Here is a 24179-nt window from a genome sequence, read left to right on the forward strand (position 1 = left end):
TACCTACCAAAAGTGGTCCAAGAAAGAATAACCGCTGAACCAGCGACAGGGTCATTGATGTGCATGGGGAGCAAAGGCTAGCCTGTCTGGTCTTATCCCATAAAAGAGCTACTGCAGCACAAATTTCTGAAAAAACTGAACAGAGAGTGTATCGCAACTTGCTGAGTACAGGACTGCATAGCCACAGACCAGTAAGAGTTTTCAAGCTGGCCCAAGTCCACCACCAAAAAAGTCTGCAATCCGCACATGAATGTCAGAACTAGACAATGAAACAATGTGGCCTGGTCTAATAAATTGCATTTTCTTCTAGATCAGGGGTCCTCAATCACAGTCCTGGAGGGCCACAGTGGCTGCAGGTTTTTGTTCTAACCCAGTTGCTTAAATAGAAAGCAATTCTTGCCAATAGTTTAATTTCATGGCTTATTAGTGCTTTAACTCTGCTATATCAGGTAATTCTCATATCCTGGATTTTCTTCCCCTTTCTAAGGATATCATCCAAATAATTTGAAGAATAAAATGGATGAGTAATTCTCAGTCCTTCACTTTTTTCTCTTCACTTTCCTTCCAAGTATTTAATTAAACCCAATAGTGAATGATAAATACACACAGGTGTAAATGGAAAAAAAGCTTAATGGAGAAATGCTGGTCTCTTTTGTCATTTGCATGTTATTGCTAATTACAAGCAATTAAAAACCAAGAATAAAGCTGTTTAAGACTAAAATAAGCAATAAGGGTTCAAAATCTTAACGACTGAGACAACTAAAGTGAAGCAGAAGTGTTACTTGAGCAATAAGTGCTTCTTATTAAGCAACTGGGTTGCAGCAAAAACCTGCAGCCACTGCAGCCCTCCAGGACTGTGATTGAGAACCCCTGTTCTAGATCATGTGGATATCCTGGTACATGTACATTGTTTACCTGGTGAAAAGATGGTAGCAGGATACACTATGCCAAGCCTGCAGAAGCAGTGTTGCCTGGGTTATCTTCTGCTAGGAGCTCCTTGGTTCCTGGTATTTACATGGATGTTACTTTGACACATACCACCTACCTAAAAATAGTTGTAGACCACATAAACCCCTTCATGACAACAGGATTCCCTGATGGCAGTGGCCTCTTTTAGCAGGATAATGTGCCCAGCCACACTACAAAATTTGTTCATGAATGGTTTGAGGAACATGACAAAGAGGTCATGGTATTGACTTGGCCTCCAAATTTCGAATCAAGCATCTGTGGGATGTGCTGGAAATTTACAGAAACTTAAAGGATGTGTTGCTAATGTCTTGATGCCAGATAGCATAGGACACATTCTTGTCTTGTAGAGTCCATGGTGAGACTGGTCAGAGCAGTTCTGGCAACAAGAGGGGGAAACTACACAATATTAGGCAGGTGGTTTTAATGCCAGTGTGTCATCACCAAAGCATCTTACAGTACAGATTATATCAGAAAATGATAAAACAATACAAAGTAATGTGAAATATTTTTGTTCAAGGAAATCCACAACTACTTAAATAATAATAGAAACAAGAATAAAATAGAATGAAATTCCGGCCTTACAAAAATATAAATCACATGCAAATGTAAATTCTATACACATACAATTTTGATAGACATTTTCCTTTATTAACAGTTCTGTGTTTTTTTCCACAAAACAGTGGGACATCATAGGAAATAATTCCCTTTAGGTCTCCTTTCTGTTCCATTTTATCTTGCTGACTATTCTGTCTACGACAACACTTTTCCAGCTGCACAAGATGACAGACAGGCAGACCTACAGATAGATAGATAGATCCAAAAGTTACTTTAACTTTTTACAGAAGGTGAAAAATTTTACAAAAAAAGACAAACAGCAGCAACAGCAACAATAACAACCCCCCCCCCCCCCCCCCCCCCCCCCACCTCAAATACAGTACACACAAGAATTATATAAAAAAAAAATCTTCTGACTAGGCTATAAAAGAGCAGTCAGCCACAACATTAAAAATACTGACAGGCATTGTACAGTAAATGGGTATGGCCTTTACATTCATAAATAATAAAGGCCATTATTACCACAAAGGCAAGAGCCAATTTTCATGAGCATTGTTCAAGGCAGAACATTAATTATTTTTTCACTGCATACTCTTGTTAATACTGCTGCTGAAGTAGGTTCATATTAGTTTTTTATATTTCATTTTAACTTGTAACTGATTGCAGAATTTGCTATTACTATAAATTATCTCCCATTTGAATGGATGTTTCATCACATGATGGTGCTAATATACAGCAATCCTAAAAAAAATCATTATCGTCTTTGCAGTTATTTTAAAATGCAGCTGAAACAGGAAAACAACAACCTACTTTAAAAAAAACACTTTTTTATTTAAAAAAAACTTCATTTTATTTTTAGGTTGCTGTTTAACCATACTACATTTGGAATGCTTTTGATAAGACTACATTGAATGAACAGAAGTGAACACTAGCGAGAGGAATATGGATAAACTATCATTAATATAGTAGAATAGGAGAATAATTAGTCTGGTAAAAAAAAAAGCTACAAGCTGATCCATGTTTAGTTTAGGAGTATAAAGTGAGGACAATCTGTACATGCAAGAGTGTACCTCGGATTACCTTCTAAAACTTGAAGTACAAAAAATGAGTAACACAACAAAACTCATAAGGTCTCAAGTTTAGCAGTACTTTAATTACTCACTCGCTTTAGCTGTGAAACCGTGTCCAATGTCGTGTCACATAAAAAAAGGTTTCTTCTTAATTTTCGTGGAAAATGAACAAGGAAATCACGTTAATAAATAAACTTTACAACAGGAATAAAATTTAAACTTTAAACGTGAAACGGACCGTCTCAAGCAGACCTCCCATGCAGTAGAGGTCGCGCTCACTAACTAACTAACTAAGTTCGCGGATCGGTGATGGCAGCGCGTACTCGTGACGTCATCAAAATACGCCTGATGTCCTCCGTATGTTGTTCTTTGGAGGACAAAATTTAATTTGATTTCTAGTCGAAAATTTTGACAGCTTTCGGAATGCCAGGTTATACCCCCGATGAGAAACTGCGACTAGAGCAGCTAGCGAAACTGAGGAGGCAATGGCTGAAGGACCAAGAGCTGAGCCCCCGAGAACCCGTTCTGCCCCCTAAAAAACTGGGACCCGTGGCCAAATTCTGGGCAGGTTTTCTGGAGCCCCGGAGCCTTTGGAGAGTTTATGTAGGTATATTAGACAGTCCCTAAAATGACACCGTATATTCGAAATAAGACAATTTTGTTCGAATTCCAATATATCATGATGTAAAACGAATAACGTTTTAGTTTTTTACTGGACATTCAAGTGTTTTTCAGATCATTTTCGAAAACTGTAATCGTTTGTCCAGGCAATTTTTCGCGATTACTGTGTTTCTAAGGTTGCATTTGTGTGCACCATTTTTGATGAGAAATGTCCTTTTAAAAATAAGCGTCAGCCTTTAATACAAGGAACTATCAGCTCTTTCTGTTCAGTTCAGGACGACCTGGTGGTTTCAACCAGTGTTTCAGTTGGTGGGAAGCAACCCTTTACGGGTCACCTGTCATTCGCAGGCAGGCAGAGCCCGCAGTCTACACCGTTAAGTCTAGCAAACAGTCGATGGGATGCTGCAGAATCTTATTTTAAATTTTTAGTCACTTGTCATATACTGTATGTGTGTCCATTTGACTCTTCTTATACTTGTTAATGAATCATTTTGATGGTTATTTTTATCATTTGTTTGCTAAGTGGTCCAAGTTAGTTTAACTGTTGTCAGCAAAATACTTAGGGAATTTCTTGATCAACATGTTAAAGAAAAAAAAAATCGACCTGCATTTTCAGTTTACCAAGTAAACTTTTTCCACGTTGTCATTAATGGGGTGTTGTGTGTAGAATTCTGAGGAAAAAAAATGAATTTAATCCATTTTGTAATAAGGCTGTAACATAACAAAATGTGGAAAAAGTGATGCGCTGTGAATACTTTCCGGATGCACTGTACCTGAATATTGTTGCTGACCATCTCCATCCCTTTATGACTCTCTGTGTACCCGTCATCTGATGACTAATTCCAGCAGGGTAATGCACCATGTCACAAAGCTCAAATCATCTCAAACTGGTTTCTTGAATGTGTCAATCAGTTCACTGTACTCAGCTGGCCTTTGCAGTCACCACATCTCAATGCAATAGAGCACCTTTGGGGTGTGGTACAACTGGAGATTTGCATCATGGATGCACAGCCAACAAATGTGCAGCAACTGCATGATGCGGTCATGTCAATATGGACCAAAATTCCTGAAGAATAGTTCCAACACCTTGTTGAATCTGTACTATGATGACATAAACAGCAGTTCTGAAAGTAAAAGGGGAACCAACCCGGTACTAGCAAGGTGTACCTAATAAAGTGGCCAGTGGGTGTATGTATGTCTTAAACCATTGAAGCACATGTGCAGTTTTAAAGGAAAACTTGAGGTATGAATTGTTCAATATAGAGAAAACACATTTACATTTGTTACACAGTGAACTGAATTAGTCGAGTTTGGAAGTGGCATGATATGTTAAATGAGAAATTAGCTTCTCAGCAAGTAAGAAAATAATTAGTACAACTTTCTAGAATGTAACCGCATGCTTACCAGAAATAATCAAGTTTGCCTGTTGTTTTTGACAGAATAACTCTTAACAGGACATGGTGAAGAAACTTCCAATTGGTCTGTCAAAAATCTGGGCAACTGTCATGGCATTATAGGGCTTATAGTGTAATTGTCTTGTGTACAGTGAAGTTTTTACTTTCATGTGCCAATCAACATGCAACAAATTGCCACTCTACGGGCACCAAGATTATTGAGTACAACTACCTTACCTCAAAATCTCAGTTTTCCTTCCCTGAAAAATCTCAGAACACATTTTACTGCACACTTTACAGACTCCAGCAGATACATACATATTTTGAAGAAGTAAATGTCAGTACTGTAATATGTAGTAGTAACCATACCAATACCCCACCATAACCTGTATTGGCAATTAATATATTTAAAAAGCTATCGAGCAGGCTTGAACTGACTTTCATCAAATCCACATGGCCATCCATTTGTTTCGAATGTCACAGGCATTAGCAAATTAAGTCAAAGAAACGGGAGTATAGTATTGGGTTGTGACAGCAGGCAAGTTTGTATATTCAAACGATTGACTTGTTGGAGGTCTTCCACTATATCTAATACTGGATTTAAAAAGCATGAAAGCGTGGAAGTGATAATGTGCAAATCATTTCTTGAAATTTATTCTGTGACCTCATTACAACTGTTCATCAAACTTTTAAATAACAGTATAACTTTTTAGAAAATATAACCTGCAGGCTGTTCTTAAAATTGTAGTATATAACTATACATTGATAAGTGTTGATTTAACAAAGTTTTGCCTTTGATTCTCACTATTTAATTTGTCAACAGTTTTGAAATAAGAGTTTCCTTTTTGTGAATCAGGCTTTTAACATTCACAAACATTTAGGCTTTCTAATCTTATATTTTTTCCCTAATGTTGAAGATTTTGAAAGAGTTTTACAAATGAGTGGGGACCATTCAGTCCATCAAGCTTGTTTGATTAGCTATTAGCTAAATTACTATCTAATGTCAAGGTTTCTGCTTGCTCCACGTTCATATGGGTTTTTAATTTCCTGACTTTCCACAGGTGTGCTCAAGTACCTAATTCACTGTTTAATCAAAAACATGTTTTGGATCAACTTTATTACTTTCTTTGATAAATATAAAGACCAGGATTTGACCCCACACAGCCTTCTCTGTTTAGGACTAAACAGTTTAATGTGCTGTGCCTGTCACAATAGGGCTTGCTATTTAGTCCTGGGATGCACTTGGTTGCCTCCCTCAGCACAGTTTCTAGCGCTGCTGTGTTTTTTGTTTTGTTTTTTGGTAGCTAGTTGTCCTCAATCAAACACAGAACACTAGAAGTGACCACACTTGTGCATTATATTTGCATTATATAACTGTTGGTTTGTATTCTGGAGTTTTTTACTATGCACTATAATCCCAACATTTTATTTGCCTTTTGAAATTCTTCTGGGAATTGCTTAGATGATGAAAATGGTATGTCAAGGTAAACCCCCAAATCCTTTTCAGAGGTTGCTTCCTGTATAATTAATGTCAATTATTGTTGTGTCCTGGATTATTCTAAAGTCTATATTTTTAATTTTTTATATTGTGTGATTAGTCTTATAATTTAAAATAAATACATACCCATTTTGGAAATTTATTTAGCCCTTTTGTTTTATTGTGGTTTTCTTTTGGAATATATTTATTTTGGTTCTGAATCACAGTGTCTCATTTCATGTTTTCTAGATGTTTCGTAATCCCTGTAAAATCTGCTTTCTGCAGATTATACGTCTTTATTTAGGTGTGCATTTGTGTATTTTCAAAGATAGTTTCAAATTTAACCATATTGTGATGACTGTTGCTTAAAGTATCAATAACTTCTATTTTTATTTTTTGCTTTTTTATTGTTGGAAAAAGATAAGATCTATACAAAATGGTATAGCAGGTTGGAAAATGACTGACTGAATGACTGACATTTGTTAATAGGCAGTCTTTCAGTATTGACCTAAATGGAGCAAGTATCCTTCCCACCTCCCCTTTTTTACTTTCCATGTTAAGGAAAGAACTTGTCCTTAAAATTTAAATTTGCCTTTTTAAATTTTTAAACTTCAGTAGAATAGCATACCTGCCAGCACTTATACAAACAAGATATTTTAAAAAATAAACTGAAATAAGGTTTACATACATATAGTAGGCATCATACAGTACATTAGTATGTATTAGTACACTAGTACAGGTACTTCAATTAGTTTACATTCTTGTCAGCATTGTTTTTCGTTGTGCATGGATGTTTGAATATCAATTTTCGATTACTGGTACTTACAGCTAAATAATTAAACTAATTTCCTTTCAGTTCCTTATAGCATTCATATTGAGTTTCTGTACTGTACCTTTAGATAGACGTGCTGTCACAAATTCATAACTGTCTCCATGATCGCAGCCCACTCTGAAATAACAAATCTAGCACTTTTAAAATTAAAGCACTTTAGTTTGTTGGGAATAGGTTTCTTACAGATATTGGCACTGCCCCTTTCAATGATGCTCATCTTGTGTCTGTCCATGGCCACTTATTTAAGTGGAGTTTGTATGTAAACTATTTTTTCCTCAAGTTGAATGTTTGTGCCCCCTACAGCTACAACATTTTGGAGTCCAGTTTGTAATTTCTGGTTTGCAACAAAAAAATAAACTGCAAACTATGGGCTTTCTTAATTAAGGTTGGAGTCCAGTGGTAAGCAGATGCTTTTTGTGGCTTCATATTTTCATCCCAGTAGGCTCCCTGGACTGAAATTTAGACGCACTGATTATTGAACAACAATAACAATTATGTTATTGAAAAACAACAATACTGAACATAATTCTTGATGATGTCGTGTATTCAGTTGGGCATACTCCTTTGTTTGAAATTACTTAACATTAATTGTATGTAACTTTTTACACATACCCAGGCTATGCTGACCCTTTAAAGCTATAGTTAGTTGTGCTTAGAATATATTCTATTATATTGCATATTATAAAGAAAGTGAGAAATTACATCTCTGAGGCCATATTGCAACAGTTATGCTGCAAACCAAATAAGATCAATAATTATAATTACTCTAATGAAAGCTATTTATTTGGTCCTTATAGCTTCAGTCACTTCTAGTTATTTTCAGGAAAACAGAGAAAGGCCTCTGTTTGCATTATCATTGCTGGAAACTCATCATCAACACTAATAATGAATTTTTTGGAGGAACTTCAGCTGCACAGTCAATATTTTTCAACAGTGATTTACTTCCTGTAGCACAAGCATTCATTCTTAGATATTATTAAACATTTCTCCACATGTGTGCTACCAGTTGCTCACTGCCTGAGAGCAGGTACAGGTTTTTTTTTTTTCTCTTTATTCTTTTGTGGCGATTCTGCAGCAATTAATTCTGGTTCATATAGGTTAAGTGTCCCTTTCAAAGTGACAGTTAACCATAACATAACATTTGTATGTCTGATGGTGGAAAAGGTGGAAAGAAATATAACCAAGGTGCAGGAACCTATTTCAAAGGAAGCTTGTAACTTTGATTTGTGCCTTTATGGGCCATCTATTAGCCCCTCAGAATTTGTTTTTAAATAACCAGGACTTTTTGTAATAACTAATAATAACCTGCTTTTTAATAAATTTTAACTTTTTTTGATATATGTTTCAGACATATAAAACCTGCAATGCCGGCTGGTTGGCATTCACAAGGGTTCTGATTCCTGCTTGGATTGTCCATTACTATGTCAAGTATCATGTTGCTGTAAGTAATTTGTCTCTGTGAAGGTGTTATTTTTTTGTCTGTTCTTGTGTAAAGGTATAATACAATAAAGCAGAACTATACATAACAAAGGTAATACAAATTACACTGTCATTTAAATTTGCAAGTGCAAAAGCTAGTTATGTTTTTGTGTGTTCCCATTACCATTTGTATTTTTAAAGAGTATGCAGTGGTAGCAAGACAAAATAATAATATTATTCTAAAACCTGCATTAGAATTTTTGTGATTCACAAGAAAATGTAGAATATGATTTTAAATGAAATCACCATTGAGTTCTCAAACTAAACTTAACAGAATACCTCTGAGGAGGTTTTTCACACACGTCTATTTAAAGACCATGTGGCATTGCATTACAACTTTTCAAGTGATTTTCAGTTGTATACTTAATTTACAGAAACTTAGCCAACTGGGGCAGTCTTGGTGTGCTCCCGTGATTGCCAGTTTTATAGTGTGTTGTACCCAGCAGTTCAATCCAACTAGTCTGCAGCTCGACCCGACAAAATAAGACAAGGTTGATTTTGTGTTAAGTCGTAGGGGTGGGATTGTGCATATGTGAGAGCTGACAACCAAATAGCACTCACCTGAAAGTACAATGCATATAAATGCAGCTAGCAGAAATAAGGAATGCAGGAGTTTTGGACCCCTGCAAAGAGTAGAGAGTCTTTTATTTGGGGTTGCATGTTTTACATACCACAACAGATTGTAAAAAAGAAAAAAGGGTTGAGATTGTGGCTGAACTTGCCGTTCATGAAAGATTTGCACTGGAAACAGCTCTGACAAGCATCATACAATTCAGAAAAAGTGGCAAGCCCACAATACTTTGGAAATGTCAAACTTTGCTGGAATGTCATTATTCAGTTGTCTTACATACCCTGTGCTAGCTTGTTGTGTAATATGACATGCTCAGTCAATGAGACTAGCTGTAGTCAATGTGTCTGACAAGGCTTCCAACTAGAAGTTGTGTAATGTGAGATCAGTTCAAGTTTAACTGAGTTTAAACTATTTCTCTTAGATAAATTGCAAATGTTACTCTCTCAGACAATATTGCACTTCTTAGAATTTAAACAACAGATTATGTAATTATTGAGTAGAAATGATACTGACACATTTAATATTGATAATGAACATACTTTTTGACCATTTCAGCTGCCACTCTTTGTAGACATGAGTGAATTTTAAACCTTTGTGGTAAATTGCCTTGAATTAAATAGTTCTATAGCCTTTACATTTGCATGCTTTAAAATACATACACTTTTCGCAGCATTACTGTTGGAATAATTATCAGTTATACTTAAATGGTAAACTAAATGCCTTTTGCTTTGTTGTTGTTACCATATAAAGTAAAATATAGGTGTAAGTAAAAGGAAACAGTTTTTCACCTGTTGGGCCTTTATCAGGTATGTCACAAGGGGTAGAATGAAAAGAAGAAACATTAGAAAATAGTGGGAAGGAGTACAAAACAAAACCTTTAAAAGAAATATTTAAAGGATGATGATGATGATATACTTTATTATTCCCTGAGGATGGAAGGCTACTGTGGTTATGAAAGATGTCAATCCAAGTAAAAATTAAAAGAACAACTCGAGGAGGGTAAGAGAAACTATGGAAAGTTTTGGGAAACTGGTTCGTTGGTGCTGTTTACAATATAAAGCAATTGATATTCAGTGTATTTACATGCACACACAAAATTGGGTTAAGGTGAATAACCTGGTTAACAACAAAATTTATATACATGGCACATTTTCATACAGCAATGTAGCTCAAAGTACTTTTCAGGATAACAATGAGAAAGTTACAAGAATTGAAAAATAACAAAATCTGCAGGGGTTCCAAGGCCAAAAATCTGCCCAGCCCCTACTCGCCATTCTACCTAACATACAAGTTTCTGAATCAATCCTCTTTGCTTTCATGCTTCACATGATGAAGTTGGTTTTATGGACAGCTGAGACACCCACCTTTATTCAGTCATTTCAGGGTGCCCTCATTGTGCTTTGATCAGGTGGTGGTGGCACAGATCACCACCACAGTAGAAACAGAAAAAACAGCAGAGAATAGAAGAGATTAGTACAGATGTGGATACCTGAAAAATATGATAATTCTATACCCATATAGTCTGTAAGGAATATAAATTAAAATAATTGGGTTTTAGAGTTTTGTAAAATATTCCAAATTTTAGGTGCATAACCGCAAAAGGCCACCTCACCACTTCTTTTATGCAGAAACCTGGTTGCTTAAAAATCCACGCTTACTTGGGCAAGTACTCTTCTGGAGTTCTGTTTTGACAGAACGCTCTGATGTCATTAAACTGCACAACAAATCATCATCATCGGCTATCGTGATTCCAAAAATAAACATGACATCTGTTATAATTTCCTTTTGTTTTATAAATATCGTCAAAATCTTGCTTTATCTGTAGGTTTCTGATACCAGACTGCACTTTTCGTACTCTGTTGTACTTGGCTGTGCAACTGACCCCTGCAAAAGACCTTGGGCCTCATGTATAACATTGTGCGTAGAATTCACACTAAAAACATGGCGTATGGACAAGAACAGAAATGTGCTTACACACAAAAAAATTCAAATGTGTAAAACTGCATAAGCAAAGTTCCACACACTTCCCCTTTATAAATCCCAATCAATGTGAATTTTAATGCATATACACACGCCTACAGCCCCACCCCGACTCCTCCCAGAATTTCACATATTTGAATATGCAAATCAATATAAATAGCACCTTCCGTTCAGTGTTTTGTTAAAAGACAATTGTAAAATCATGTATAAAAAAGAAGAATTTTGCCAAATGCGAAGTGGAGATTCTACTCAATGAAGTGGAGGCAAGAGAATGAAGTATGAGCAACAGAAGGAAGTCGATGGAGTGGCACTCAAAAGTTCAAGTTCAGAAAGCCACATAGGGCTCGAAATAAAAAAGAAGTGGTCAGATGTCAAAGTCAACACGAAAAGGCCACAGAGAAGGAAAAAAAAGTCTGTATTGAGATTAAAGTCGAAATGTCAACTTTAATCTCATAGTTTTGTCATTAAAGTAGAACGTCATAAACTTCATCTTAAAATCAGTGTTTAGTTTACTAGAGATTCTCAAATTCCATCGTAACTAAAGTACCACATTAAATGCTTCATATTCTACGTGCTCCCCATGTTTTATCTTACGCTGACAAGAGCACGCAGGCAGTGATCGCTACACAGAATACATTACATTCATGATACTACAGCTCTCTGAACATTTTAGCATACTAAAATGTATACATATCATTTTCAAGATGAAATGCATTAAAGCATGTATTAAACTTATGGTGGCATGGTGGTGCAGCAGTAGTGATGAGGGATAATGGAATCATTTATTGCAACAGTACTGTCTCTGTCAAACATACCAACCCCCAATTCCTGTCCTGCCATTTTCCTCCACATAACCAATCACAACACAATAGTGTCTGTAATAAATGTAAAACCAGCTGTAAGCTTAGAATTTCAAAATTTTTAAGGAACATTGAAAAATCTTCGTTACATATGTTTAATTATTCCATTCATCCAGGGTTGTGCCAATCCCAGCAAACATAAAGCGCAAGGCAGGAACAATCCCTGTATGGGGCGCCAGCTCAACACAAGTTGCTGCTGCCCCACTGTGCCCCCACACGTTTAATTATTAACAGTATTCATTATTTAAATGAAGTTAACAATTTATCTGTTAAATGTAACCTGCATACTTTAATGCATTTCATCATAAAAATTATATCGAGTATAAATCCTAGCATTCTAACGGCTTACAAATCCAAGAGAAAGCAATTTAGAAGCCAGTCATAGTCATCTGTAAATACGCTCTCTCATATTTTGAATTGAACTGAATTTCTTTATTCTCATTGTATGATGATACAGTGAGATTCAATATATAACTCCTTCATAAACTTATTTTTCTATAAAATGACAAAAAAAATATTTCAGTAAAAAACAATGAAACATATACAATGTGAAAGTATGTGTACAATATACATGTACATATAGTGCAGATAGTGCAAATGATTCATAAAGTGGCTCAGGTTGTGCAACATTACAGTTGTAGTGCAAGTTTATAGTGAGGTGATTAGAAGTACAAAACAGTTCTAACGGGATCACTTGATGGACTGATTGAGTACATTTTTAGCTCTTGGGATGAAACCATTTCTGAGCTTGGAGGTCCGTACAGAAAAGGCTGTGAAGTGTTTGCCGGATGGGAGAAGTTCAAACAGACTGTGGCATGGCAGTGTGTGAGGCAGCATGTGCTATAAATGTCCTCCAGGGCTGGAAGCTGTATACTTTGCTGTAAGCTGTAGTCCTGTGCGCTTTCAACACAAACTGTGCAACTGTGATGCCACACACAAATACAGTAAACAGGTTAAAATACTCTTAGTGTTGTACTAAGAGTAACAATGCTAAAGCAGCTATGGTATTTGGAATGTTTCGGCCATTCCGTGCACCATTATATTATTAAATGATATGTAGTTAATTTTGGTGTACAGTGATCCCTCGCTATATCGCGCTTCGCCTTTCGCGGCTTCACTCCATCGCGGATTTTATATGTAAGCATATTTAAATATATATCGCGGATTTTTCGCTGCTTCGCGGGTTTCTGCGGACAATGGGTCTTTTAATTTCTGGCACATGCTTCCTCAGTTGGTTTGCCCAGTTGATTTCATACAAGGGACGCTATTGGCAGATGGCTGAGAAGCTACCCAACTTACTTTCTCTCTCTCTCTCTCTCTTGCGCTGACGTAGGGGGGTGTGAGCAGGGGGGCTGTGTGCAGCTGCTTCCTGAAGGACATGCTGCACAGTGCTTCGCATACTTAAAAGCTCAAAGGGCACGTATTGATTTTTGACTTTGTTTTTCTGTGGCTCTCTCTCTGTCTCTTCCTGCTCCTGACAGAGGGGGTGTGAGCTGCCGCCTTCAACAGCTTTGTACCGGCGGTGCTTCGCATACTTAAAAGCCCTATTGATTTTTTTTTTTGACTGCTTGCTTTGCACTCCTTTGAAAAGGAAGATATGTTTGCATTCTTTTAATTGTGAGACTGAACTGTCATCTCTGTCTTGTCATGGAGCACAGTTTAAACTTTTGAAAAAGAGACAAATGTTTGTTTGCAGTGTTTGAATAACGTTCCTGTCTCTCTACAACCTCCTGTGTTTCTGCGCAAATCTGTGACCCAAGCATGACATTCTAAAAATAACCATATAAACATGGTTTCTACTTCGCGGATTTTCCTATTTCGCGGGTGGCTCTGGAACGCAACCCCCGCGATGGAGGAGGGATTACTGTATTTGATAAAAAGAAAGACCACAGAAACAGCAGTACTGCTTTGATGCTGGGTGCCGCCAGATTGCAAAACCAAGCAGAAAAGTGCATACGCATGGTGTGAGGCTGCTGTAGAAATATGCGTGGCTTTATGCCAAGTTTAGTTTTTATACATCTCGAAGTGAGCATGGAGACGGGCGTACACAATATTTTGTTTATACATGAGGCCCTAGGTACATGTGCTTCTTACCTTACACCTAGTGCTGCTGAAATAATAATACAAGAATTTTTTACTTCAATAAATACTGTGTTAGGTTACTCGTTACTTTAAAAAGTAATTGGACTGTGTACCGCATGTTACCCTACTGCTCTGGATAGTGTGTTGCAGAGTTTATTTAGCATTGTACACTCATCTCTTCAAAATAAATTTAGTGATTTCTGAAATATTGAGACAGATAATTTCAGGAGAACAAATAATGCAGTCGCCCAAACATTTGCCCTTGGAAATTTATTTTGTGGATGCTTTCACCTGTGGCCACTGAAAGCGTGTGCAAAGTACAATACAATTTATTTTTGTATAGCCCAAAATCACACAAGATGTGCTGCAATGGGCTTTAACAGGCCCTGACTCTTGACAGCCCCCCAGCATTGACTCTCTAAGAAGACAAGGAAAAACTCCGAAAGAAAACCTTGTAGGGAAAAATGGAAGAAACCCTGGGAAAGGCAGTTCAAAGAGAGACCCCTTTCCAGGTAGGCTGGGTGTGCAGTGGGTGTCAAAAGAAGGGGGTCAATACAATACAATACACAGAACAGAACAAATCCTCAATACAGTATAAAAATAAAAATTTTAGAAGTACGGAGCAGAATTTAACAGTAGATGATATCACATAATAAGATTTGGATATGCTTAGAGTCCTGGAGACCTCATCCATCAAGCTGCCTCCCCCATTTGGTCATTCCACGGCTGAAACAGCGCTGGGCCAGCCAATCCGATGAAAGGACCCATCTTTCCCACGATTCCTGCGATTCTCCATCAGGGATGACTTTACCTTAGGCAGGCAAAACAACATGCCAGGTGGGCCGTGGCATCAAGTGCCACATCTGAGTACCGAGAACAGAAACAGAATAGGTGAGGGTTAGTATCCAATTATAACTATCATGTTACTTATGTTTTAGTGCTAATGACTAACAACAGAGATGCAGTATGTACAGTTAATCAGCAGCTCTAGTCAGGATATGCTAAACTGAAGTAGTGAGTCTTCAGCCAGGATTTAAAAGCTGAGACCAAAGGGGCATCTCTTATAGTAGCAGGCAGACCATTCCACAGTTTAGGGGCCCTGTAACTAAAAGCTTGACCTCCCATTGTTATTTTATTAATCCTTGGAATCATAAGCAGACCGGTATCTTGAGATCTTAATGTGCGCTCTGGTTTGTAGGTCATGATAAGTTCAGACAAGTAAGCCGGACCTTGGCCATTTAATGCTTTATATGTTAAAAGTAAGATTTTGAACCGGGAGCCAGTGTAAGGATTTAAGAACTGGAGTTATGTGTTCATATATTTTGTTCTTGTAATAATTCTTGCAGCCACATTTTGGATTAACTGGAGGCTATATAGAGAACAGTTTGAACATCCAGTGAACACCGCATTGCAGTAGTCAATCCTATTAGAAATAAATGCATGAATTAATTTCTCAGAATCCTGTTTATTTAGAAAGTGCCTTAATTTCCTAACATTTTTAAGATGGAAGAAACATATTTTGGACAACTTTGTAATATGCGCTTTAAATGACATGCTAGAGTCAAAGATAACCCCTAGATTGCGGGCTGATTCAGTAAAATTAGACACGTGTAGACTACAAAATCTGTAAAAGTAATTCAGTTAAGGGATTACATGGCGAAATAATCAGATTGTTCACGAGAAATCATGTGTTAACCAGGCTTCTCAAGGGCTAATAACCTGGTTTCTCTAAATGGAATAAGGATTTACATGGCATTTTAGAAACTAGGTTTCTGTGAATAGGTAATATTATTGATGCACATGTAATCACACTTACTGATTTATTGATAATTCACTCTGTACTCATGCAGCATGATAAATCATTATTCAAATTTATGAAAAATTAAGTAAGATAGTCAACCTTTTGATATATTTTAATCAGTAGTTCAGAGTTGTCACAATTGGCAGCAGGTTTGTTTGTTACTATGTTAATGCCTTTTTAGTAAGAGGAAGAATGTTTCCTTCCCTCTTACTGAAGGATGGTAGACAACCTTTATAAGGAATACATCAACTTGTTTTGGTGCTGCATCCTGCTACAGGAGGCACTAACATGAATTTATTAAACATGTGCCAAATTTACAGTTGACATGTCTTCCAAAACTAAACTACTTTTAGAAACAATTGTCTCCATCTTTGACTGAAATTAATTTTGATTTGAAACCAATTAACTAACATACCAATCTTGTACCTTTTCCTGGGCTTCTCACCTATATAGTAATGAAAATATTACCATAATTAAGATATCAGGATTCAAAGATTTTCAACTTCACGTTTTCTGTCATGTCAGACACAGAATCCACGTTACATTGCATTCAGAGCCAAGTATGAAAAACAAAATCGCATTCCACTTATTCATAACTTTTTATCTTAAAGCTGTATGTCATCTGTATGTTTTGGGTAATTGTCTCTTTATACCATCTTGACCATCCCCAGAAGCTCTAAATTTTGCTGCTGAGTACTTAACTGAACAGTTTTCTTACATATTGTTGCATTCACAGTCCAGAATCACCATTTACCTCTGCTAGTAGCTACTACTAATTTCAAAAGAGAAGGCCGTGTCACACAGAATAGTTCTCACCTGTGCATTCATATCTGCACTTATTTCCATATTAAGATTATGCGTTAGTCTGGGATCTCATTAGAACCTTTAAGAAATTTATTTTATGCAACAAATTAATACAGTGTTACAAATACCAAAAATCTTACACCCTCATTTCATGTGCCATGTTTTTTTTTTCTTTTTTTTTGTTTTGTTTCTTTAATTAAAATTCTTGTACAAAAATCCTATGTTGTATCTCTAACAACCAGAAGTCACATAATGTGCTGCTGAACAGAAGAGCAACATGAGTACAATTTTTCAGAAAAAAAGAAATAAGGCCCTCTATCAAATATTATATTTAATTTTTCTTAGCATAGAACTAGATCCAAAGCCATTAAAATCACACTGATGATATGTACAGTTATCATGTTTATGGTAAAAACTTTTTTTCCCCTGCTTCCTTTCAGGAAAAACCATATGGTCATGTGGAATTGAAGGCCAGGCTGTTCCCTGTAAGTACAGAATGTTGTTTTACTTTTAAACTTTATTAACAACATGTATCCATAGCCATGTGACTGTAAAGTAAGAGTAGGTGACATGGATTAATAATAAAGTGTCCATTTTTAAAATTGTAACCACAGTAGCTACACTACTGAAGGATCCAGTTAGAGCCTTTTTCCAGTTGAACTTTGATGCTAAACATGATTTTGTTTTCCTTCTATTTTGGAGGGTAATAATCAATGCAATTCTTGTATTGACTTCTTGCAAAAGTTAGCAGTGTACAAAAGGAATGATAAGAAAATGCACCAGTATGTGGCACCTGCCTAGCTGATTCAAGCAGTCTGACCATTGCTGGTCTCAAGGTGGTCATGCAGATGGATTCTGGAAATCCCAAATGCTTACCTAGGTCAATCATCTGCTACTAGTCCTGCTTTGATAACAACTAATAGAATGTTGAAAATTATGTATTTAGAGAATACACTGTAATGCCCTGAAAGGTCAGACTAACCTTGATTAACAAAAGAAAATAATCAGTCACCAGCAAAGTGCTTTTTGTAAATCAAAAAAGGTGTTAAGTGCCTTGCAGTTAAACGTAACAGCTATGTCATCTTCCTAAGAGCAAGGACAGCAATACAGAACACTTCATTTCAGTCTTTCAAAATGCTGAATATGCATCTTTTATAAAATCTGCATGTTTAAGTAATAGGGAAAATAAAAATTAAATCTAGCTCTTTAGTTGGAGACAATGTGCAATGTAATGAGAAAGAAGAGAAAGCTACGTTATGTGGAGTGATTGGTTAAATGGGAAAAATAGGAGTTTTAATGAAGTTCATTCTTTCAGGTACTGTATATACAAATAAGGCATCAAAGCACATATTTAAATAACAACCCTTTAAATGCAGACTTAAAGGTGATTATTGTAATATGATTTAAATTTAAGGGGTCCTTTTTATTAGGTATTTTTTATGGGTTGCAAAAATTACACTTTGTTATAGAAAACACCCTGGTCCAGAGCTATATAAAGCACCTTACAGTGGCAGGTTTATTAATTTGGACTTCGTTCCAGTGCCTGCCATATGTCTGTCTTGCTGCTGTGTAATTTAATTTGTTGCTTTTCTTTTATATTGTGATTTATCTCAAAGTAAAGCCATTCAATTTGGACTCACTATCTGGCTTGCAGCTTTTCTTGTGAGTACTGCATTGCACAGGTTTTCTTATTTATGTTTCAACCAGAGACACGACAGACTTAACTGACAACAAGGATGAGACAAGTGGCATGGTTGTTTGCAGAGTATGATAGCTGCTTTCAGAAAGTGCAAATGGCTAATAATAGTAATATAACTACAGCTCTGGAGTTTAGTGAGATGGTGGAGAGTTTTTTAGACTTTAGAGAGTGGCTCAAAAATTTCTTCATGAGCAACACTATTGCTGAAGAAAGGAAAAAGGTGATGTTTCTGACCATAGCTGGGACAAAGACCTTTATGCTGCTAAAAGATGTAAGATGTGCCAAGAACAACAAAAAAAATGAGCTTAGAACATCTCATTGCCACACTAAGGATACACTCTGAGCTGAAGCACCATGTAGTGGCTGAATGTTTTATGTTTCACAGGAGAAAACAAAAAGGTATGAAGTCACAATATATAGTGGTTCTAAAGGTACTTGTGGAACATTGTCAGTTTGGAAGTAACTTATGGAAACAGCTGAGAGACCAGCTAAATATTGGGTTGGCTAATGTGGAGTTACAAGCTCATTTGCTAAAAACTGCTTATGAAGAAGTGTTAACCTGGGGCAAGACGGTGGTTATTTGTAAGATTTACAGGTGTACCACTGCAACCATTAAACAGTTGCAGCCTGTTAACTCCTGTTAGTACTGGCAACTTGGTTACTTGGCAAAGACTGAAGGAATTTAGATGCTCTTGGAACAAAAGCAGAGCAACTGCATTGTTCAAGAATGCCAGAATTGGGGGCAACTGCGGATGCAATCAGTTCCCAGGATGTAAACAGCATGGCCGTGCCCACGATGAGTGGCTCGCCAATGAATAATTACAAATCTAACATACAGCAGACAGTTTTTACAGCAGAGGATAAACAGTTGATCTGTTTGTACGACAGTGTAATGTATTGACACCAGGACCTTGCACAAAATGGGCAGTCCCAATTGTATCTGCTTCTAAGTCAGATGAGAGTGTATGTATTTGTGGAGACTATAACGTCACCGTTAACCTGTGTATAGATGTAGATTCCTACCCCATACCCAGATCTCAACATTTATTTGTAAGACTTGCTGATGGTAAAAGTGGTAAAATTAACTTAGCACAAGCCTAACAACAAGTTGAGCTGGATAAAGAAGGCAAAACATATTTAATTATTAATACACAGAAGGGACTTTTCCATGTAAATGGAGTACAGTTGCACTCAGAATTACTCAAACCCCATTGAAAATTAGGTTTATTGGAAAAATTTATGAACTTTCAGCAGTTTTCAATAAAAAAATCAAACAATTTAAATACAGTAGCTCAACACAACTAATATTACAACTAGTTTCTCCACGTTCAACACAAAATGCCACTTTTAATGACTGTTACAGTCTCAAAACTATTCAACCCTTCATGACTTAGTAGAGTACCATTCTGCTGTTATGACTTGCTGAAAATGTCATCCATAGCCACACACCAGCTTCTGGCAGTGTTCCTAGGGAATTTTAGCTCATTCCTCATGGGCAATGGCCTCCAGCTCACTAATATTTTTGGGTTTGCGTGCTACAACCTCCTTGTTCAAAACCAGAGATTTTCTATGGGATTCAAGTTAGGCAACTGTGACAGCCACTCTAGAATCTTCGAGGACTTTTTGTGAAACCAAGCCTTGGTGGACTTTGATGTATGCTTGGGATCATTATCCTGTTGAAAGGCCCAGTGAACTCCAAGCTTCAGCTTCCACAAAGACAGCATGCCGTTTTCTCCTAGGATTTATTGATATTGATTGAATCCATCTTGCCCTCCACACGCTGCAGGTTTCCACTGCCAGGAGAACCAAAGCAGCCCCAGACCATTACTAAGTACTGTACCACCATGCTTCACTGTAGGCAGAGTGTTCTTTTCAGCATGTGCTTCATTCTTCCTCCACCAGACATACCACTGATCCATAGGCCCAAAAAGTTCTAGTTTTGTGTCATTGCTCCAAAGAATAGAATACAGAAACTTCTGTGGCTTATTTATATGGTTTTGAGCAAATTGGAACTGATTTTTCTTGTGGTTTTGTGTCAGTAATGGTGTACATCTTGGAGTTCAGGCATGAAGACCTTCAGCATTTAATATGTGCCATACTGCAGGAACTGAAACCTCAGTGCCTGCTACCTCCAAGTCCTGTTGTGGGTCTTTTGCAGTCACTCGAGGATTTTTAGCCACCTGCTACCTCAGAAATCTAGTGGCTGCTATTCATTGTTTCCTCTTTCTGCCACAGCCAGACAGTGTAGCCAGTGTTCCTTTAAATTTGAACTTGCAAACTATGCTTCCATTGGTATCTATACGAACATTCAGTGCCTTTGATATCTGTTTGTAGCCTTTACCTTGTTTGTGCAAGGCAATGATCTCCTTTCTTAACTTTTTGGACAATTACCTTAACGTACCTCTAACATGCATCAAACATCACTGTGTACACATCCCTAGCCAGTGCTGGTATTTGATGTATCCTGTCTCAAGTACACCTGACACAACCAATGAGGCCCTTGATTAGTTGCATCAGGTGTGCTTGAGATAACACCTAATTTGCTAATGTGTGCACTTATGGGGGGATTCTATTCAGTGGGTTAAATAATCCTGAGACTGCAATAGTCATTAAAAGTGGCATTTTGTGTTGAATGTGGAGAAACCACAATTGTGTTGAGATATAAAAAATTGTTCGTTTGTTTATTGTAAATAGCTGAAAGTTTGTAAATGTAATTTACAATTGGGGTTGAATAATTTTGAGTACAGTTGTAGCTAGCACTCTTGCCACTTTTTATTATATTATTATTATGGACATGCTCTTACAGGATTTACAGTGCATCCGGAAAGTATTCACAGCGCATCACTTTTTCCACATTTTGTTATGTTACAGCCTTGTTCCAAAATGGATTAAATTCATTTTTTTCCTCAGAATTTACACACAACACCCCATAATGACAACGTGAAAAAAGTTTACTTGAGGTTTTTGCAAATTTATTAAAAATAAAAAAATTGAGAAAGCACATGTACATAAGTGTTCACAGCCTTTGCCATGAAGCTCAAAATTGAGCTCAGGTGCATCCTGTTTCCCCTGATCATCCTTGAGATGTTTCTGCAGCTTAATTGGAGTCCACCTGTGGTATATTCAGTTGATTGGACATGATTTGGAAAGGCACACACCTGTCTGTATAAGGTCCCACAGTTGACAGTTCATGTCAGAGCACAAACCAAGCATGAAGTCAAAGGAATTGTCTGTAGACCTCCGAGACAGGATTGTCTCGAGGCACAAATCTGGGGAAGGTTACAAAAAAATTTCTGCTGCTTTGAAGGCCCAAATGAGCACAGTGGCCTCCATCATCTGTAAGTGGAAGAAGTTCGAAACCACCAGGACTCTTCCTAGAGCTGGCCACCCATCTAAACTGAGCGTTCGGGGGGGAAGGGCCTTAGTCAGGGAGGTGACCAAGAACCCAATGGTCACTCTGTCAGAGCTCCAGAGGTCCTCTGTGGAGAGAGGAGAACCTTCCAGAAGGACAACCATCTCTGCAGCAATCCACCAATCAGGCCTGTATGGTAGAGTGGCCAGACGGAAGCCACTCTTTGGTAAAAGGCACATGGCAGCCCGCCTGGAGTTTGCCAAAAGGCACCTGAAGGACTCTCAGACCATGAGAAAGAAAATTCTCTGGTCTGATGAGACAAAGATTGAACTCTTTGGTGTGAATGCCAGGCGTCACGTTTGGAGGAAACCAGGCACCGCTCATCACCAGGCCAATACCATCCCTAAAGTGAAGCATGGTGGTGGCAGCAGCCTCATGCTGTTGTGATGTTTTTCAGCGGCAGGGATTGGGAGACTAGTCAGTATAAAGGGAAAGATGACTGCAGCAATGTACAGAAACATCCTGGATGAAAACCTGCTCTAGAGCGCTCTTGACCTCAGACTGGGGCGACGGTTCATCTTTCAGCAGGACAACGACCCTAAGCACGCAGCCAAGATATCAAAGGAGTGGCTTCAGGACAACTCTGTGAATGTCCTTGAGTGGCCCAGCCAGAGCCCAGACTTGAATCCGATTGAACATCTCTGGAGGGATGTTAAAATTGCTGTGCACCGACGCTTCCCATCCAACCTGATGGAGCTTGAGAGGTGCTGCAAAGAAGAATGGGCGAAACTGGCCAAGGATAGATGTGCCAAGCTTGTGGCATCATATTCAAAAAGACTTGAGACAAAGTATTGAGCAAAGGCTGTGAATACTTATGTACATGTGATTTCTCAGTTTTTTTATTTTTAATAAATTTGCAAAAACCTCAAGTAAACTTTTTTCATGTTGTCATTATGGGGTGTTGTGTGTAGAACTCTGAGGAAAAAAATGAATTTAATCCATTTTGGAATAAGGCTGTAATATAACAAAATGTGGAAAAAGTGATGCGCTGTGAATACTTTCCGGATGCACTGTAAGTGAGGTGATCTGCTATTTACATGACATTTTCTTCTCAGGACATCACTGCGAGACGTTCTTAAGGAAAATGAAAGTTATGCTAAACAGACTTTGGCAAAATTGATTTAAGGTCAATTGGGGAAAATACTTTTGTTTTATATAGAATGTCACACTACATGACTACCCGTCATGGAGTATATCATATTTGACGATAGCTGTTTCTGGTCTTGTCACCAGAACAAGTCAGCTTAAATGTCTGAAAATCTCTGGCCATGTCACGTTTATCACCTAAGTGCTGACCTTCTAACACAGTCTTATGTACATTAAGGGTAAGAGTTGTAATTCCATCTTTGTTAACTGTTTAAATAAAAATCAGTACATTTCCATTCATAAATGGTTATGGACACTTTTTCTGCTTATGAAAGCATGTGCATAACATCTACTCATCCCTTTATTTTCAAAAGCCCATTTTCTAGCACACTATCAAAGGGATACAAGAACTGGGTGTCCTGCACATACATCAGTTTATAGTTGTACATGAGTTTGAATTGTTGGGGGAAATGGGCAAAACCAGAGAAATCTTGGGAGAGTGGAGTTAACCTTGGGTCTCTGGAGCTGGGAAGTAGCACTGCTGCACCACTGTACTGCAGTGTATACAAGTTATGATATATGCAGTATATTGTTGTCAGCCATGAATAAGACAGGAGTCGAGATGAAGTGTTTGGGTGCCAACCAGAAATCCCTGTTTACTCAAAATAATGCGTTTGTTCGAACTGACAGTTGCACAAAAGCACAAGTAAACAAAAGCAAAATGTGAGAAGCCTTTGGCAGCAGTTTATTAATTATTTTTATTGAATTTATTAAAAGCAAGTAACATTCCATACAAGCAAGTCAAACTTAACAAAACTAAATTCAATTCAACCCCCACTAGTGTCTAGTAATTCTGAGAGTGTCAGAGGTTTATCCAATACCTCTGCAGGTATCTAGCTGTAGTATCTGTAATGCATAAAAGCTTTAAACTGCAGTTAAATGGTCCTAGAGAGCAGTCAGACTACAGCGGTGAGAGCTTCATAGTGCGGCTGGCTCATGTCCCGAATGAGATGTCTGTTTCTAGGAGTGCCCTGGTTTTATACCTTGTGGATTTGAAGGGACAGGGTCAGTTGCTGTCATTGTGCATCTTCTCAGAGCAGTGGTTGGAAAAAAAAGACAAAAGAGTCTGCAGTCACAACCCCTGGTGTCCCAGGGTGGTAGTGTTTACCTCTGACACACGTGTATGACTGTGTATTCGTTTTTTTTTAATTAATGTGACACACTGTCCTAGTGTGCAGTGCATCTTGAGAATTAAGGAAGTATATCTGTTAAGTAGTGATTACAAGCAAATGCAGGTTCAAATGACTTTGTGATTTTCAGTTAATTAAAATGTTTTTGTTTTTCTTTCAGGGTGACAGAATTTTAGAAACTGGAGAGATACTTCCACCTTTACCAGAAGATGGAAGCCATGAACATCATTAGTAATTCACTGTGTACTCATTTTCTCAGATGATTCTTTTAATTTATCATTAAAAAATGAAAACGGC

The 24179-nt window shown here is 37.4% G+C and overlaps 1 protein-coding gene across 1 annotated transcript; it reads left to right on the forward strand.

Moving 5' to 3' along the window:
* The first annotated feature begins 2896 nt into the window (after nucleotides 1-2896).
* ndufb6 (NADH:ubiquinone oxidoreductase subunit B) lies at nucleotides 2897-24179 on the forward strand. Its single transcript, XM_028805205.2, has 4 exons — nucleotides 2897-3197; nucleotides 8267-8359; nucleotides 16936-16980; nucleotides 24043-24179. The coding sequence occupies exons 1-4, from the start codon at nucleotides 3018-3020 to the stop codon at nucleotides 24112-24114; spliced, it is 390 nt and encodes a 129-aa protein (XP_028661038.1). The 5' UTR covers nucleotides 2897-3017; the 3' UTR covers nucleotides 24115-24179.

This window comes from Erpetoichthys calabaricus, chromosome 7 (genome assembly GCF_900747795.2).
Source record: "Erpetoichthys calabaricus chromosome 7, fErpCal1.3, whole genome shotgun sequence".
In the NCBI taxonomy this organism is placed as follows: Eukaryota; Metazoa; Chordata; class Cladistia; order Polypteriformes; family Polypteridae; genus Erpetoichthys; species Erpetoichthys calabaricus.